Below are 17,707 nucleotides of genomic sequence, written 5' to 3'. Positions count from 1 at the left end.
TGCTCTGGGTTTTTTTTTAGGTTGGTTTTCCTCCACAATTCCTCTACTGTAGCTCTTCACATATGCTTTTAACAAACACTGATGCTCTCTAGGGACACCAAGGAAGATTGTTGGAATAATTATTTTTGATGGCCGCTGAGGGAGCAACAGGTTTTTCCTATAGTGAGCTTATCGAATGTTGGGGAATAACCAAGAGAGTGATTGTCTTTTCGTGGGTTCAGATAATTAAAAAAAAAAAAAAAAAATGTTTGAAACCGACAACAACGAACAATCACCACTACCAAAAAGTGCACCTGTATATGGGACTCTACAACCTGAAATGGTGACTCACGTACAAAAATAATGTTGGCCACCACAAGTGATCCATGCAACATCAAAACCTTTTTATTACAAATTGTTATACATAAAAATAAAGCACAGACAAAAAAAGGCATATACATTTTCCCCTTCAACATTCAATTGTCTCAAATTATTGCATCCAAGGGAATCAAGCGACAATATTTCCTTTAAGCATATCATCATGTACACAGATCCTATTAGGATTGTATTTTCTTATTTTTCCGAGGAAGATCACAGAAGATATCAAAAAGGTCTAAAGAGAGGGATAAATAAATGCATCATGGCATCTGCTCAGCTATTTAGTATGTTCCACTGTCCTTACAGCAAGGAGGAAAAAGGCGAAGGATGTCTACCAGGTAATGTCATTTTAAAACCTCCCAGCATTGGAAATATATAGATTGCTCAAAAAAATTAAAGGAACACTATGAAAAACACATCAGATCTCAATGGGGAAACATATCATGCTGGCTATCTACTGTATACTGGACTGGGTGATGTGTTAGGAACCAAAGGATGCCACATCATTTAATGGAAATGAAAAATGATCTACCTACAGAGGGCTGAATTCCAAGACACCCCAAAAATCAAAGTGAACAAATGATGCAGGAGGCTAGTCCATTGTGCTGAGATTTCATTGCAGCAACTCAAAATGGTACTCATTAAAGTTTGTATGGCCCCCACGTGCTTGTATGGATGACTGACAACGTCGGGGCATGCTCCTAATGAGACGACTGATGGTGTCCTGGGGTATCTCCTACTAGATCTGGACCAGTGCATCACTGAGCTCCTGAACAGACTGAGGTGCAACCTGGCGGCATCGGATGGACCGAGACAATGTCCCAGGGGTGTTCCATTGGATTCAGGTCAGGCGAGCGTGGGGGCCATTCAATGGTATCAATTAATTCATCCTCAAGGAACTGGCTGCATACTCTCGCCACATGAGGCCGGAGATTGTCGTGCACCAGGAGGGACCCAGTGCACCAGCGTAAGGTCTGACAATGGGTTAAAGGATTTCATCCCAATACCTAATGGCAGCCAGGGTGCCATTGTCTAGCCTGTAGAGGTCTGTGCGTCCCTCTATGGATATGCCTCCACAGACCATCACTGACCTACCACCAAACTGGTCATGCTGAATGATGTTACAGACAGCATAACATTCTCCATGGCTTCTCAGGGTGAACCTGCTCTCATCTGTGAAAAGCACAGGGCACCAGTGGCGGACCTGCCAATTCTGGTGTTCAATGGCAAATGCCAATCGACCTCCACAGTGCCGGGTAGTGAGCACAGGGCCCACTAAAGGACGTTGGGCCCTCAGGCCACCCTCATGAAGTCGGTTTCTGATTGTTTGGTCAGAGACTTTCCCACCAGTGGCCTGCTGGAGATCATTTTGTAGGGCTCTGGCAGTGCTCATCCTGTTCCTCCTTGCACAAAGGAGCAGATACCGATCCTGCTGATGGGTTAAGGACCTTCTACGGCCATGTCCAGCTCTACTAGAGTAACTACCTGTGTCCTGGAATCTCCTCCATGCTCTTGAGACTGTGCTGGGAGACACAGCAAGCCTTCTGGCAATGGCACGTATTGATGTGCCATCCTGGAGGAGTTGGCATGCCGGTGTAACCTCTATAGGGTCCAGGTATCGCCTCATGCTACCAGTAGTGACACTGACTGCAAAATTAGTGAAAAAAACAAGTCAGAAAAGACGTGTAGGGAAAAAAAATGTCAGTGGCCTCCAACTGTAAAACCTTTCCTGTTTTGGAGGTCATCTCATTTTTGCCCATCTAGTGCACCTGTTTAATTAACACCAAAAGCAGCTGAAACTGATCAACAACCCCCTCTGCTACCTAACTGACCTAATCAATATCCCAGGAATGTCATTGGCTTGATGCAATACTCTGATTAAAAAGTGTTCCTTTAATATTTTTGAGCAGTGTAGTTCAATGTAAACCCAGATTTATGGACATGGCAGACATTAGGGCTGCAACCAGTGAATATTTTCATAATCAATTAGTTGGCTGATTATTTTTTCAATTAATTGAATAAAATTATATAAATACCATCCTTAAAAATGTAAAATAAAATACGCAAATGCAATGTAACAAAGTTTACTCTAGAATAAATCTACATGCACAATTTTTTGCAATCGCACTGCACTGAAACGCAGAGCTTTGCAGTACCATGCTTTCCAGTGCAGGCGATCACACTGTGGGTAGGAGACACGTTTGGGGTGCCATTAAAATGAATGGCACTGCAATGCACATCCCACAGCAGAATTTGTTAGGCCGAAACCGAAAAGGGCTTTTTTTATCCCCAAATCGTATAATATTTTTATTTTAATTGTATTGTAAATGCATGGCACTTGAATAGCTTTAGCCAGGGAATGATGGCTGCCAGTGGCAAGATTCCACAGACGGCAACTGAATTGCAATAACCAATAGCAGGCTGGCTGTTGCACCCGCCCACTGCTTGCTGTGTCCTCCCAACATGGAAGAGCGAGCTAGAGGATCCAACCAACTAATCGATAATGAGCATAATTGACAACTATTCTCCTTATGGATAAATCGATTAGTTGGTTGCAGCCCTAGCAGACATATATGTTCCTCCACATGCATCCCACTGTTCAAACTCATCCCTCAATAGGGACATTTTAGTGAGTATACCTGGGCTGAGCTCCAGCACTGCAGCACAAAGGACAATGCCTGGCAGTTATCCTTCACCTTTTTGCTCATTGGTGTATGGTACAAGTAATTTAGTGACATGCGGTGTATTGTTCTGTCCCGCCTTAGTATTTGCAATGCAAGTATTAATGAACAGCTAAAAGGCATAAAAATAATCACACAACAGTGAAAACTGAGATGAAGTCATAGAGCAATCATAAAACATATTCATGAGGTCAGGAGTTGCCATACGGACCTTAAAGTTGCTAGGGTAAAGGTGCCCATACACCTTACGACCATTGCAAGACTTTTGTCTTGCGATGGTCGTATGCTTATTAAAAGCTCGTATGATCTTCCCACCTTGGACGGGCAGATCATACTTGCGATCATCGAAAGCCCGCCCCGCTGAGGGGCGGGCTTCCGGTGACCGCAATGCAGAACGGGCAGTGTGCGCGGTTTTCGAGCATGCTGGTTTTCGAGCATGCTGGTTCGACAAAAGACGTGCGACCGTACAGTAGAAACGGTCGCACGTCTTCGTTCACACTGCTCAATTCTCATACGATAGCGTGATTTCCCGCGATTCTCGTACGAGAATCGAGCAGTGTATGGGCACCTTAAGTCCTTAGGGTGGTAAAGGTGATGCATCCAACACAGGTGCTAATGTCTGAGGGTGCATTGCCTTGGTCAGGGATTGAGAAGGAAATTAAGGAATTCCATAGTGGCATTAGGAAAAGTTTATTTGTAAAGCCTGCTCTCCGGAGAGTAAATGCATAAGGTTGCAGTTCAAAGCAAATTTAATGCATGTGTGTACCAGCTGCAGGTTACTCTTCTCTCAAGGATTCCTAAAGCACCAGGCCAAACATCACCTTATGAAGCACATAGTTTAGTCCAGAGTTTGCATCTTCTTGTCCCACACAGCCAGAATGATGAGTTCCAGTGGCCTGGCATGAAATTGGAGAAACAGCACTACCTCCAATGAGGTTACCATCAAGACCAGACCTCTCATGCAAAAGCGGAGATTTGGGCAGCTCCTGGACTGTAGGGTCCGAATCTGTGAGTGGAAGGAAATCTCTGGACTGAACTGTATCCAAAATGACCTAGATTAATTATTTCCAGCGTGGACTTGTGTAGGTTTAGAATCCAATCTAACCTTTGCAGATTTTAAACAGTCCATTGAACAGCCAAAATGTGTACTGACTGTTTAACAGGTCATCTAGGTATCTCACAATGGGAAAATGCTGAGCCCACAGGAAAGCTAGTACCCTGGTAAATATGATGATGACCACATGAAATGGCTATTAACTGGTAGTGTTGTGTACCGACAGCACCGTTGAGGGATATGCAGTTCCATGCACCAGGCAGGAGGTTTATTTCTACATTTAACAGGTCCCAGATCACGTGTAGCAGCCTGCTTGTCCATTCTCACAGTGCTTCCTGTGGGCTGTACAGAAGATCGAGCACATTGCTGTGCTCAATCTTCTATATCGGAGGGCAGGCTCTATAAAGAGAGCCTGTCACTTCCAAAGGCTATCATATATGGGCTTGTGAGCCTACCATGGAATGACCCGGCCATGGCCACAGACTTGACTCCACTGCCACTCTCCCACCTGTATCAGCACAGGCATTGGAGGGGACACACACTGGCTGTCAGGCGCCAGGGCCGTTCTGAGAGAGATGCCAGAGAGGGGGGCGGGTCAGGACACAGTGCAGCACTGCTGGCTATTGCACCAGCCCACTGCCAAATCAGCAGAGGAGGGACCTAACGGAGAAAGTTCTCCTTCAGGTCCTCCTCTGCTAATTGACAGCAGGCAGGTGCAAGAGCCAGCCTGCTACTGGCTATTTCAAATTGCAATAGTCGATAGCAGACTGGCTATTGTACACACCCACTGCCTGCTGTGTTTACATCCCCTGGCTGAAGCTATTCAAGCCATGTGTGTGCTTTGAAGCTCCTTTGAAGTGGAAATGTGATCCTAGGGGTCTAATAGACTCCTAATGTTAACTTAAAAGAGAACCTGTCACCTCCAATGTGCTATGTGCAAAAAAATTGTGCATGCAGTTTAATTCTAAAGTAAACTATGTTGTAATACTCCATTTGTGTATTTTATTTAAAACAGAACTTTTTTTTATCAAATTGAAAAAATAAGTGCCCAACTAATCATTTATGAAAATTATATAGTTAAAAACGGTCTAGTAAAAATGGTTACACTTTTTTCCAAAAAGAAAAAAAAAACATCCATCGTCAAAAACATCCATCAATGATACTTGCCAAAACCTAAAGAATTATGGGCGTGGAGGGATTATAACAGGCTAGCCAACAGCTTTATTGTTTGCCAGTGTGCAACTACTCCCGTAGGCAGCAGTATAAACCAATGGTCTCTGATTTACCTGTAATTCTGTGTCCCTTAATTAACATGAAAGAAAAAAAAAAAAAAAACTGCTTCCTGCATACAGAAATGCATTGCCACATAAAACCTTAGATTACCAAAAAGTTCTAACGATTACATAATTCTCTTCTGAAATGACCTGGCTTGTCTTTACAAACTTTATATGGAGTCACAGATTTCTCAGCACATTTCTGTAATAAGTTTACCAACACGTGCTAAATGGCAATTTTGAAATTCTGGCTTTAAAAAAAAAAAAAAGGAGTCACTTCTCCTTGTGTTTCAAGACCCCTAAAACCAGGGTGCATGAGACATGTGCCATTTCACAGTAGAACTTCCTATCACAGCAATGGGCCAATAGAGAACTGCATAAGATCAGCAGTGGAAAGAGCCAGCAACCAGTGAACCTTATCTGCTATTGCATTGTCCCAAGGTTTAGGGATCCAGGAATGACCCTGAAATTAGAATTTAAGTGTGCCTTTAGAACCCCCCCTTCCAATTTGTGCTTTACAAAAATAATTAAAATAAAATATTTAAAATCAGACTTTTTATCTATAAGCTTCAACAGGTGTGCCACTATTTACTTGTTGTGTGGAGACATCTCAGCAAATAGAAGCAAGTAGAACCACACGTACAAAATGGGCATGTAAAAATAAAATAACCTTAAAAACCGTACAACATGTGAAATATATATTAATAAAACAAACATTTTATAACAAGACCATTTATAAAAAAAGAGGGAATACTTAAGTCCTGAAGGTATCATGAATTATTAAAGCAGGTCTCTGTGCAGCAGAAATACCGCTTCATGAAACCAATGTAACCTTAAACCCAACTGTGCAGACAGAAAGCGCACACTTTGAGCAGGGTGATGTAAACGATCCTTGGTTTCAAATGAATACACTAAGCCTGGTTATTACAAAAAAATAAATGAGAGTCTCTTTGCAGGACTAACCCGTGGCAGTCTCAGGAGGCCAGACATGTACATAGTATTTAAATTACTATCCTTTCCTTGTTATTTTTCTTCCTTCTGTACTAACCATCTTTCTCTCTTACCACCACCTCCCCGCCGACATTTTGTTTCTTTTGTAACCCAAAACAACAAATGTTATGCCAATATATCATTTACCTCCACTATTAGGGACTAAATAGAAATAAAGACCAAGATCTTTATGTACTTGATACCTTGTTCTAAAAAAATAAAGTATTGTACTTGAATTACTAATCTAATTGATCATTTGTACATTCTAGATTGTTAATGCATAAAAAAAAGAAGGAATACAAACATAAAAAATAAAAAAGAAGGGGTCAGACCATGCATGTCAAACATAGATAAAGAAAAAAGTGGCACAAAGACAACCAAATCCTTAAAGGAGGCCCTGCAGAAGTAGGTCTGCTTATAGGGCCCATTCAGAATACTGTGTAGTGATGACCCCATTTTTAAGCACATTACTGCAACACATTGCACAGTCACATTGTGAATGTCATAACAAAGTACTATACAGCAGTAGCACCTACACAGCAGCGCATTGTGGTGTGTTAGCATAAAAGGATGTGGTTGGAACAGAGGCTGTTGCAGTGAAAATGTAGTAAGGCAACTTTTTAAAACATAGCTTTATCACATAGACACATAGAAAACCAATGTACAGTATACTATGTGCCCCCTTCACACAACATAGGTAAAAATGCAGCATATTGCTTTTTTTTTTGCAGTGCCCTGGATGCCCCCGTAGGTCACCTCATGGTAGCACAACGAACCCCACTGATGTGCGGGGACCTGAATGGAATGTACACATTGTACACTACCAATAAAGTTTTTTTTTAAACTGTATACATTGACAGCTCAAGCAGAGTGACAACTCACTAGCCTGACTGCTAAATGCACAGCATTTTAGCTGACAGGCTAGTATGAATGGGGCTGTAGGCCTCAAAGAGAGGAAAAGGGATGTTAAAAAGTACAAGCTAGATCTTGAAGAAAACAGAAGAGTGTGTGCAATCAGGAAGTCAGATTTAAATGCCAATTAAGGAAACTCATTGCGAAGGAAAAAGTTTAGCAGAGAATTAGAAAAGAAAAGTCTACTATCAAGTAAAAACTTGGAATAGTTGGGTCTTCCTATAACAAGGTAGTCACATGTCTCATTTTATCACATAAACATAAGTGGATTCTTCCTCATTTCTGGATAGCGGCAGAGCCATGAAAATGATTGCTTTATGCCCCAATAACCAACAGCACAGCAAATCAACTGGTGTATAGTACAGATACAGCCCAACATATATATCAAACTGTATACAGCTGTTCCCGGATTTTTAGTCAAAGCCAGTGCAGTGTATAGAAATGAAGAGTGGAACTTATCAAAACTGGAGCAGTTGCCCATAGTAACCAATCAGCTTCCCTCTTTCATTTTCAAAGCCTGATTAAACAAGCGAAGATGATATGTTACTATGGGCAACTGCTCTAGAGTCTTTTAACTCCAGTTTTACCAAATTATCCCTATGTCTTCTATTAAGTAGGGCTTGGTACTCAAAAAGGAAGTATAGCCCAGAAGAAGGTTATGGTAAGAAGGGAGAACACCCCACTGAACCAATGCATAGCATAGTAGGGGCTTCTAAGAGAAGAGATTTACATGTCATCCTATCACATATTCTAAAAATAAAGAGGATTATTCCTCATTTCATTAGGTGGAGCCAGGCTACTTCCCCCCTGGTCATAGTAGGGGAGCAGTAGAGGAATGCTCCAAATAGTCTTCCAGCATACACAGCTGAAACAGCAGGAAGAGGCACAAGAAGGCCCTGCCAACTTCGCAATGTGTCTTCACAGCAGTGGAAACCAGGCACTTGAGCACCCAGGAAGCTACCCCACCTGAACTTAGCACCTGGCACTGCTTGTCAAGTAAACTGAGCCTGGTGGGTCACCAAGCAGGAATGCCCCTTAACTGCCCCTGCACCAGACTAGCCCCAGAAGGAGGGATACCACATAGCAATCCACCAAGGGGGTAAGTCAGACCTCGATACCTTCCTTATCCAGTCACTGAAAGGGGAGTGGACCCAGACTTCTCCCTGCTTATAAAGAGGAAGGGACTGAGGGGGGCAGAGGACAATCCACCTCTCTCTGAAGAGTGCAAAGCAAAGGGAGAGGGTGGATCACAGCAGACAGGAGCACTGAGTTCAGTTTCCTTTACACAATGTTCCAAGTTATGCATTTACTCCGACTAGAGTAAACTTGCAAGGTTATTCACAAAAGGGTGGAGAGTTTGGAGAAGGCAGGAGAAGTGAACACTCTAGGCCAAAACAGCCGATTCGGAAAAATTCTCCAATTCCTCTCACTTTCCAGTTCAGCCATGTTGGCCTAGATTGTTCTCTTCTCCAAACTCTACAGCCTTTTGGGAATAACTGATAATGCTCAATACTACAAGCTTGTGGAAAGGCATCAGTAGCATATAAATTCCCCCTGAAGCAACAGTCTAACCAAAAGTGGTATTTCAGCTAAACGGGGGCCGAGTCAGCCCCCGTTTAACCAAACCAAAGTTATAGATATACGTTTGCCATGTCATGTGAGCTGCATGTTGGTTACATCACTTTCCTTGGTCTAGTTACACAACTGGAAATTCAAGTTGGACAACTATAAGGGGTTTTTGAGATCATCCTATTTAGCACAAGAGTGGCTGACGAGTGTCAGTGTATCCTCCACTTGATACTTCTACACAAGACACAGATTCATAAAAGAAGAAATAGACCAGGTAAAGCTAAGAATATGAAGGAAAATGGAGACAAAACGGTTACCACAGCTACCTCTTCATTTTCAAACCTGCCATCATTCACATTTCTGTCCCTCCATGTGCACTGGGGTGCCATTCCAAATGAATGCCACTGAACATTGTGCATTGCAGGAAAACACTGGGTTTACCATGCACTACTGCAACAGAAAGGTCCAAATGGGGTTTAGACCCCAGTTTCTGATACCAAGTTTGCCAAATCACTATCACAAACAGCCGCTGTGTCTTTTTGCATAAAATACAGCTTTCACCCTTCCCATGTAACATATTAGCACTGCAGATCTCCTACAGCTTCTTTACAGCCACTTACAGACTCCACTGAGAGACGATGTGACAGGGTGACAACTCAAGAGAACATTTAAGAAGCAGGGACATAGCTTTGTCACCTATAAGAGAAGTGCCTGCGAGGACCTATATGGCAGGATCACCAGGAAATATTTGTAATGAAAGCACAACATTTTTAAATGTGGAAAAATTACTGGTGTTCTGCCACTCCCACCCTGCACTTATGGAAGTATGGAAGTAAATATGGAAGTTGTAAAAGCTGCTGTCAAACAATCACCATCTGACACAGTGTTTATAAATATTGTTCAGACAGGAGATAGAGATACAAAGTAACATTGTTATATTTGATCTACTCCACTTTATTCATTTGCAGCTTTGATCTGGTTATGGCATCAGTTAAAGCCACCTGAAGAGTGGTTGTTATTTAACCCCTTATTAACCCATAACACTGAATAAATAAAAAAAAAAAAAAAAAATGTGCCTCTTTTAGTTTTGTTATATTTTCTATGGATTGTATATATAATAAAAAATAAGAAATAATTTCTGCAAAACTGGATCACAGAAAGAAAGCCTCCTTGTCCTAAAAACAAAAATGTATTACTGAATCAATTGGCCCATAGTGGTAATGTAAACAATGCCATGGTCCAAAAGTATGGATGCACCGATACTTGTATTGATAGCGGCGCAGAGTATTTGGGTGAGTACGAGTACACGCCCAAATGCTCCGATACTTACCCCCCCAATACCGGAACCTCCAGTCAGAGGGAGATTCCCTCTGACCGGCAGTGCCATAAGGGAACATGGAGCCAGCTTCCCAGCCAATCAAGAAGCCAGAGGGCGGATAATGACTCACCGCCCAGCTTCCTGATTGGCGAGCTCGATACTGATGCATAAAGCCGGCGTCCCAGCCAATCAGCATCGATCTGGCCAAACAGCATGGCGCTTGACCTCTCACCAAACAGCATCAATCCAACCAAACAGCATGGAGCTGTTTTCCCAGGCAATCAAGAAGCTTCCTCATTGCCCGGGACGCTGGCTCCATTCTAGCAGAAGTACCAGTATCGGTAATCAGCATCAGCGAGTGCCAAAATATAAATATCGGTACTCTATACCGGAAAAACAGTGTTGGTGCATCCCTATTTCAAAAGGAGTGCACTGCTGTGGGAGCTAAAGGGGTTAAAGTAAATCTAAAGCCAAAACCTTTTCTTCACCTCATTTTGGATAGCATAGAGGGAGGAGGGTTAAAATTGCTGTCAGTTATTTTTGGGGGGGGTTTGCCATCATTGTCTCATTAAGGAGATTTTCCTTCACTTCCTGTAAGCCCAATAGGAAGTTAGAGGATATCATACAATGGGAGAGAAATCCCCTCATAGGTGGGTTATTAAGGAAACAAGGTTCCCTATTGGAAGATTTTCCATCTTTTCCTGTTCTGTTGGCAATTCAATACGTGGGATTTACCCTCACTTTGATTCCTGGTGATCAGGACAATAAGAGAGAGTAAAGTTTAAAACTTTAGTTATACTTTATTAATACAGACATGTAAATTAATATACATTAAAGCACTCACGCACTTAAACATCACATATTATTAAGATGATTACACTGAAACTGTTTTACTTATAGAACCGTACAATGCCTCTTCTACAGTTCTATCAGGAAAAGGGCAAACTAGTATAAGAAGCAGAAGCTGATTGTTTAGCTCTTACTAACTACTGAGGTACAAAGTCCAAGGCACATATATTCAGCACTGGATGACACTGATTTCAGAGCAGCCACAACCCTTCACCACAAAGCGTAGCAGCGGCAGAAGGCATGCACGGTATATCAATAGCCACAATTTACTGCTGCTTTTGCTAGAGAATATCAGATAAAAGGATGCTGTAGGAGTAACTTATGAGTGAGGCAAAGGCCGCTGATGGTTCTTCCTTGACTAGATCAAAGACATGTCATAAGAAATAGTGTATGACCCACATGACGAGCTGCAGAATAGTTTAAAAATAAGAAAACTATGACTAAGTGATCAATTCATCGTAGGTGAATCTAGTAGCATGGCTGAGCACATTAAAAAAATTATATAAAGGGAAAGGAAGTGATTTGTCTTTGAAGGTTAGGCCCAAGCCCTCGTCCATTAGAGAGCTTCTTAGAGAGCTACATCAGGTATCAATCACTGTCTCTATAAACACAAGAGTAATATGTAAAGTATTTGGGAGTGAACCAATGCCCTTCATACTTACATTCTTGCAAAGCCAGAAAGTGTCCTAAAGTGTCACTAGACTCAGGAGTTAAATCTTCAAAATACATTCAGGTACCTCAACTATTAACAAAAAGCTATCTTATTTGTGTATCACTCAGCTGTAGACCCTCAAATCATCTCTGAATTGGTGCTGACACTGTCCTTCCTTCTGGAGGGTGGCTACTATTGTTCCCCATGGTCCCTGTGAGTGTTGTAAAGTAGCTCCCACTCCAAGCTCACTCCTGTGATAGACGACAACCTCATGTTTAGTTTACCAATTTGTATTGAGCTTGTAGTCCCATCACGGGAGTGGCTACTTTTCAACATGCACAGGAACCATGTGGAGCAAAAGTAGCCACCCTCCAGAAAGGACAGTGTCAGTACCAATTCAGAGATGATTTGAGGATCTCCTGCTGAGTGATACACAAATAAGATACATTGTTGTTATTAGTCGAAGTACTTGAATGCATTTTGAAGAAGATTTAACTCCTGAGTTTAGTGTCACTTTAATATATTACACCAGGGGTGAACAAATTAGCATGGAGTCCAAGAACCAGCAGGATTCTTTTTTTCTTAGGAGCCAGCTCCATTGACAACTACAGAAAGCATCAATAGGCACAGGCTGTAATTTTTAAAGGAGCATTGGCTACCTGACTTCACCAAGATTTGTCCAGCCCTGTGCTACACCACAAACAGGGGTTCTAGCCTTCCTTACTCAGCTAAAAAATTGTCTTTATTTCCATTTGTGTTGCTGTTGGAGCCTTCCCCTCCTCACTTCTTGTCTGGTAAAACGTTAGCAGGACAGGAAGTGAGGGAACACCTTTCTAACGAAGCTTAAAAAGGAGAACTATGGGGTTAAGGCTTTTCCCCATTGTTCTCCTTAGGGTAACGGGAGGACACAAACTAGCGTCCTCCCGTCACCCTAGGCTCAGTATACTGCGAGCTGTAGCTCGTGGTATACTGAGACACCGCAGCTGAAGCGGATCCCGAAAATTATGCCGGGATCCGCCCAGCTGCGTGACTGACAGCTGGCTCTGCCTATCTAGAGACAGAGCCAGCTGTACCCACCCCATCCCCCGTTCGTTCCCCCAGTCAGCGCTGGCGGATCGGAGCGGGGAGGGGGGAATCCAGCCCCTCCCCTGTCACGGCAGAGAGCTGTGACAGGATCGAGAGGTGAGTGAACGCCGGTATGTGTTCGCTCACCTCCCGATCTACTGAGCCGACCTGTGACAGTCTCATTGTCACAGGTCGGCTAGAACTATGAGGTGAGTGAAAAGCACTCACCTCATAGTTCTCCTTTAAGAGAGCAGTAGGAATCCAAGAGGGTTGGATTCCTACTCGACCTTTTAGGCCGAGTTTGTGCTTTAACACACTCGTTACCGCATCTCATGCAAAACATGTGTTTTGTGTGTTACTGCAATGCCATTCATTCTTAATAGCAACCCAGTGCACCTCCATAAATGCATATGCGTTGCAGCACAACACACAAATGTCATGCATTGTGGTGCACTGCATTAGAAGAAAAAAAAAAAAAAAGTACATACACCTTTGTTTGTGCATTTTGGAGCACTAGGCAGCTGTCTTTATACAACGCTTGTTACCGTGTAAAATAATGCATGTTAATGCACCACAACAGTGTGAACCCGTGTTAAATAACTCCAGGAAAACATTTTAATACTTGCAGTGGGACTAACCCCGCACTGCAAGAAGTAATTGTTGTCCTCTAGGGACAAAAATGTAAAAGAAAAAGTTATATTGACCCGATCCTCCAAGCATCTCTCCCCCTCCACTGCAGCAGTTGAAGGTCATGCGAGTCATCTATACATGGTGTATAGGACGTGAGGAAGCTAAGGGACATGTCATCACTGCAGCACAGGAGAAAAGAGGCTGGAGCAAGGGCTGTGACAGCCGGCTGGCTCAGAGGTTCGGGTTCAAGTATAACTTTTAAATTTAGTCCCCTAAACTCACCTACAGGATATGGTGGTCAGCAGGCACAAATAGACTAGGGCAGCCACTGGCAGGACAAAGCAAGCACCCATAACACAGGGCAGCCAGTAGGCACCCACCGGTCAGGGCAGCCACTGACAAGGTGAAACAAGCACCCACACGACAGGTTAGTCAGTTGGCACCCACATGATGGAGCAGGCGCCCCTACCCTATGGGCAGTCAGTGGGCACTAAAGGACAGGGTAGACAGTGGGCACCCACAGGACACGGCAGAGAGTAAACACCCGTATGTGGGGGGGCAGTCAGTGGGCATCCATAGGAAGGGGTAGTCAGTGGGCACTCACAGGACAAAGCAGTCATTAAGGACCCATGGCACATTAAAGCCAATGAGAATCCATAGCACAGGGCAGTAAATGGGCACCCACAGTATGGGGCTGTCATTCAGGACCCACAGCACAGGGAAGCCAACGAGCACCCACAGGACAGGGAAGTCAGCGGGCACCCATTGGTCGGGGCCCCATTGCTCGGGGCAGTCAGCGGGCACCCATTGCTCGGGGCAGTCAGCGGGCACCCATTGCTCGGGGCAGTCAGCGGGCACCCATTGGTCAGGGCAGTCAGCGGGCACCCATTGGTCAGGGCAGTCAGCGGGCACCCATTGGTCAGGGCAGTCAGCGGGCACCCATTGGTCAGGACTTGTGACAATCCCTCCAATAGGGGATGACTTCAGAGCTCTCCATACTTTACTCCTCATGCAGAACTCACCAGATTAAACACTGTATCCACCAGGTCTCTTGTGCTCACTTCACCGACCTCCAGCAATCCGCTCAGCACTGCGAACTTCATGCGGATACCTCGAATGGGCACCCCTGGGCCTAAAGCCTTGGCTCCGCCAGGGTCGGGGCCCTCTGCTGGCGCTCTCCTCTCTTCACCTGTTGTCTGCACCTGTTTCTCCTGGCTGGACATGGCTCAGTGCAGGGGCACACAGGGCCCGTCGTGCCTAGCTGAGAGCGGAGCGGGGTCACCGCTGCTCGTGTGGTCCTGTGCGGGCAGTGCTGGGCAGACAACCTGACCGGCACCGCTCCTGTACACCGGGAACTCCTCCTGTCAGGTGCGCCCTGATCAAACCCCCACTCACTCACTGCAGCGTCCTAGGAAGTGGCAGCTCGTCTCCGCCTTCAGCGTCATACTATTGGTGGCTGTCACCGCTTGCCGGCTTGTCATTGGATGCCAGCCGCGGGCTTTTGGCAGAGCGGAGCTCTTATTGGTGCGCCCTGTTCCTGTACTCCTAGCGCTGTGATTGGACGGGGTTGTGCGCCGTTTAGACCCCTCCTGTCCGCAGGTAGAAGGAAGGCATCACAGCAGAGGGGGAGCCAGCCGGTCAGGTTCACCTGGCGCCATGTGATCCGGGGCCACCAGGGATGGGACAGGGACACAGCAGCCTGCCATCTGCTCTACCTCCCTGCATGGAAAGTCACCGCTTTTTTTCCTAGATGAGGACTGGATTTCATGTATTTGCAAGGATTGTATAGAGATTCCTTGGCACGCAGCTGAAGCATTGTGCATCATAAACAATCGTGCTTTATAAAACAGTGTGTGGTTGTCTTTTTTGTTATCCTTTGTTGCTGCCCTCCTCCAACCTCTTTGCAACCGCTTCCAGTCTACAGGCTTGCACTCCAGGGGCAGTGTATGTCATTGTATTGTCTGCTGATGGTGACATTGGTGGATCATGCCTATAAAATGATCATCACCACAGCCATTTATAGACTGCTGGGAGCGCAAGTGACACAGCCAAGCAATGCAGACACAGGGAGTTTTTTTAACAATTTAAAGTGGAAGTAAAGGTGAGTTTAAAAAAACACTGACAGGTTGGATTCTTATGTCATAAAGGCCGCCTGTCACTGTTTAGGTGCCCACACACCTTGCGATTAACGTACGATAATCGCAAGGTGTGTGGAAGGCGTGCTACCGTTTTTACTGTACGGTCGCACGACTTTTGTCTTACGAACATGTTTGAAAACCAGCTGAGAATCATACGATTTTCGTCTGGTTTGTGGCATGATTGTAAGATAATTGCCGCACGGGCCGGTGTGTGCAAGCGCACATTGCCTGTTCAGCATTGCGGTCATCGGAAGCCCGCCCCTCAGCATCTTCGTGTCCAAGATGGGCAGATCGTACGTTTTTTTAATAAAATTACAACCATCGCAAGATAAAAGTCTTTCGATGGCTGTAAGTACTATGGCCAGCTTTTGTGCGCACTGAAGATGGCAGCAGAGGAAGAGTTCGATGACATCACAGCAGTGGAGGAGATCGACTGTAAGGTAAGTCACCCATGGTGTGCTGATGTGTTGTGCATACTAGCACATTGTGGGAAATACCTCTAATGGACCCACTATTGTGTGTTGATGTGGGCGGTTTACTACCGATGTCACCCCATAACAGGAAGTGCCTGAACAAAGTCCTTCGTGGCAGGAAATATTAAATAATACGTTTTGGATTGACATTAACATGTTAAAGTTTTTAGTGATAGCATTTACATCTACTTTCAGGGTAGGTTCACACCTGAGCGACTCCTGACCGCGCGGCAATCGTGCACAAAACGGCGCGGATTGCCGGGCACTCACGGAGTCGCCGATTGCGTTGGAGGTGCCATTATTTTCTAATGGCACCCCAGTCGCGCCGGCCGGATTGCGCAGTTTACTGTCGCGATCCCGCCCGTGCAATTGAACACGATCGCAGCTAAAAAAAAAGCTGCGTGTTGTGTGTCACAAAAAAAAGGTACTTGTACCGGTTTTTTTAGCTATTGCCGCGCGGATGTAACCCCATTGAAATCAATGGGACTGCGCGACAACGGTTGTGTGCACTAGCGCGGTCCTGGGACGCTCGTCCTTGGTGTTGCTTAGGTCTGAACCTAGCCTTAAGGACAATTATTTTGCAGTTTAATAAACGCACACACACCACCACCCCCCCGGGAAATATTTACCTCCATCTCATATTCAGCAATATGCATTGTGTGGCCCCTAATTGCAGCTGCGCAGCCTTTTGTCCATAGCCACCGAAGCCCCATTTTTCCCATAAGGCTGGGTTCACACCTGGGCGTACTATAGGCACGTTTTTTCAGCTCGTTTTTTAGCACGTTTTTTAGTTCGCTGAAACGCGCGTTCGACGCCCGTTTTTATACCTGGCCGTATGATTTTTATTTTTTCATTTATTTTCTCTTTTTTGCAGGTTTTTTTTTTTTAAAACTTTCAAACTTCCCGTTGGTTCCGCCCCCTGCGATGCGGACGCTCGCAAGGGACGGAACCCGGAAGATGGCAGTGGCCAGGGGGACACAGCGGGGATCGCGGACAAGGTAAGACCTACGCTATATTCCCGAGTGTTGCTCGGGGTTAACGCTTTGTTAACCCCGAGCCACACTCGGGAATACCAATGCATACGCACGGAAATACGCCCCAAAGAAGCTCCTGTACTTGTTTGGGCGTAGGGCGTTTTTCAGCGCTCTTCCACGCGCTGAAATACACCCAGGTGGGAACCATGCCCATAGGAAATTATGGGATTTCACTTGCTGAGCATTTTTCAGCGCTGAAAAACGCCCAGGTGTGAACCCAGCCTAAGGCTGGGCTCACACCTTACAACCATCGCAGGACTTTTGTCTTGCGATGGCTGTAAGGTACTTAAAAAAACGTACGATCTGCCTATGTTGCATAGGCAGATCGTACTTGCGATGATCACAAGCCACGCCCCCTGAGGGGCGGGCTTCCGATGACCGCACTGCCGAACAGGCAGTGTGCGCTTGCGCACACGGGCCCGTACGGCTGTTATCGTATGGACATGCCACAAACCCGCCGAACATCGTACGATGCTCGGCGGGTTTTCGAACATGTCCGTAAGTTTAAAGTCGTGCGACCTTACAGTAGTAGAGGTTGCACGGCTTCCAGACACCTTACGATAATCGTACGCTCGCGGGATTTCCCGCGATTATCGTAAGGTGTGTGGGCACCCTAAGACCTTATTCACACAGCTACCCAGATAGCTACCCAATTGAGCTGCAAGTTTGAAAATGACTTGCTATAGTATTGCAGACTTGCCAAGCTTCACA

The 17,707-nt window shown here is 45.0% G+C and overlaps 1 protein-coding gene across 1 annotated transcript in view; it reads right to left on the bottom strand.

Annotated features, from left to right (window-relative positions):
- Nucleotides 1-14,768, bottom strand: part of LOC108790936 (lipopolysaccharide-responsive and beige-like anchor protein) — a 493,639-nt gene extending 478,871 nt beyond the window's left edge. Inside the window, exon 1 of the mRNA XM_018561299.1 lies at nt 14,374-14,768. Coding sequence (XP_018416801.1) covers nt 14,374-14,574 — 201 coding nt within the window. The 5' untranslated portion in view covers nt 14,575-14,768. The remainder of the gene's footprint in view (nt 1-14,373) is intronic.
- Nucleotides 14,769-17,707: the final 2,939 nt, after the last annotated feature.

This window comes from Nanorana parkeri, unplaced genomic scaffold (genome assembly GCF_000935625.1).
Source record: "Nanorana parkeri isolate BGI_ZX_2015 unplaced genomic scaffold, ASM93562v1 scaffold514, whole genome shotgun sequence".
Taxonomy (NCBI): domain Eukaryota; kingdom Metazoa; phylum Chordata; class Amphibia; order Anura; family Dicroglossidae; genus Nanorana; species Nanorana parkeri.
Note: the sequence above shows the minus strand (reverse complement) of the source record. Positions and strands in the feature narration are given on the sequence as shown.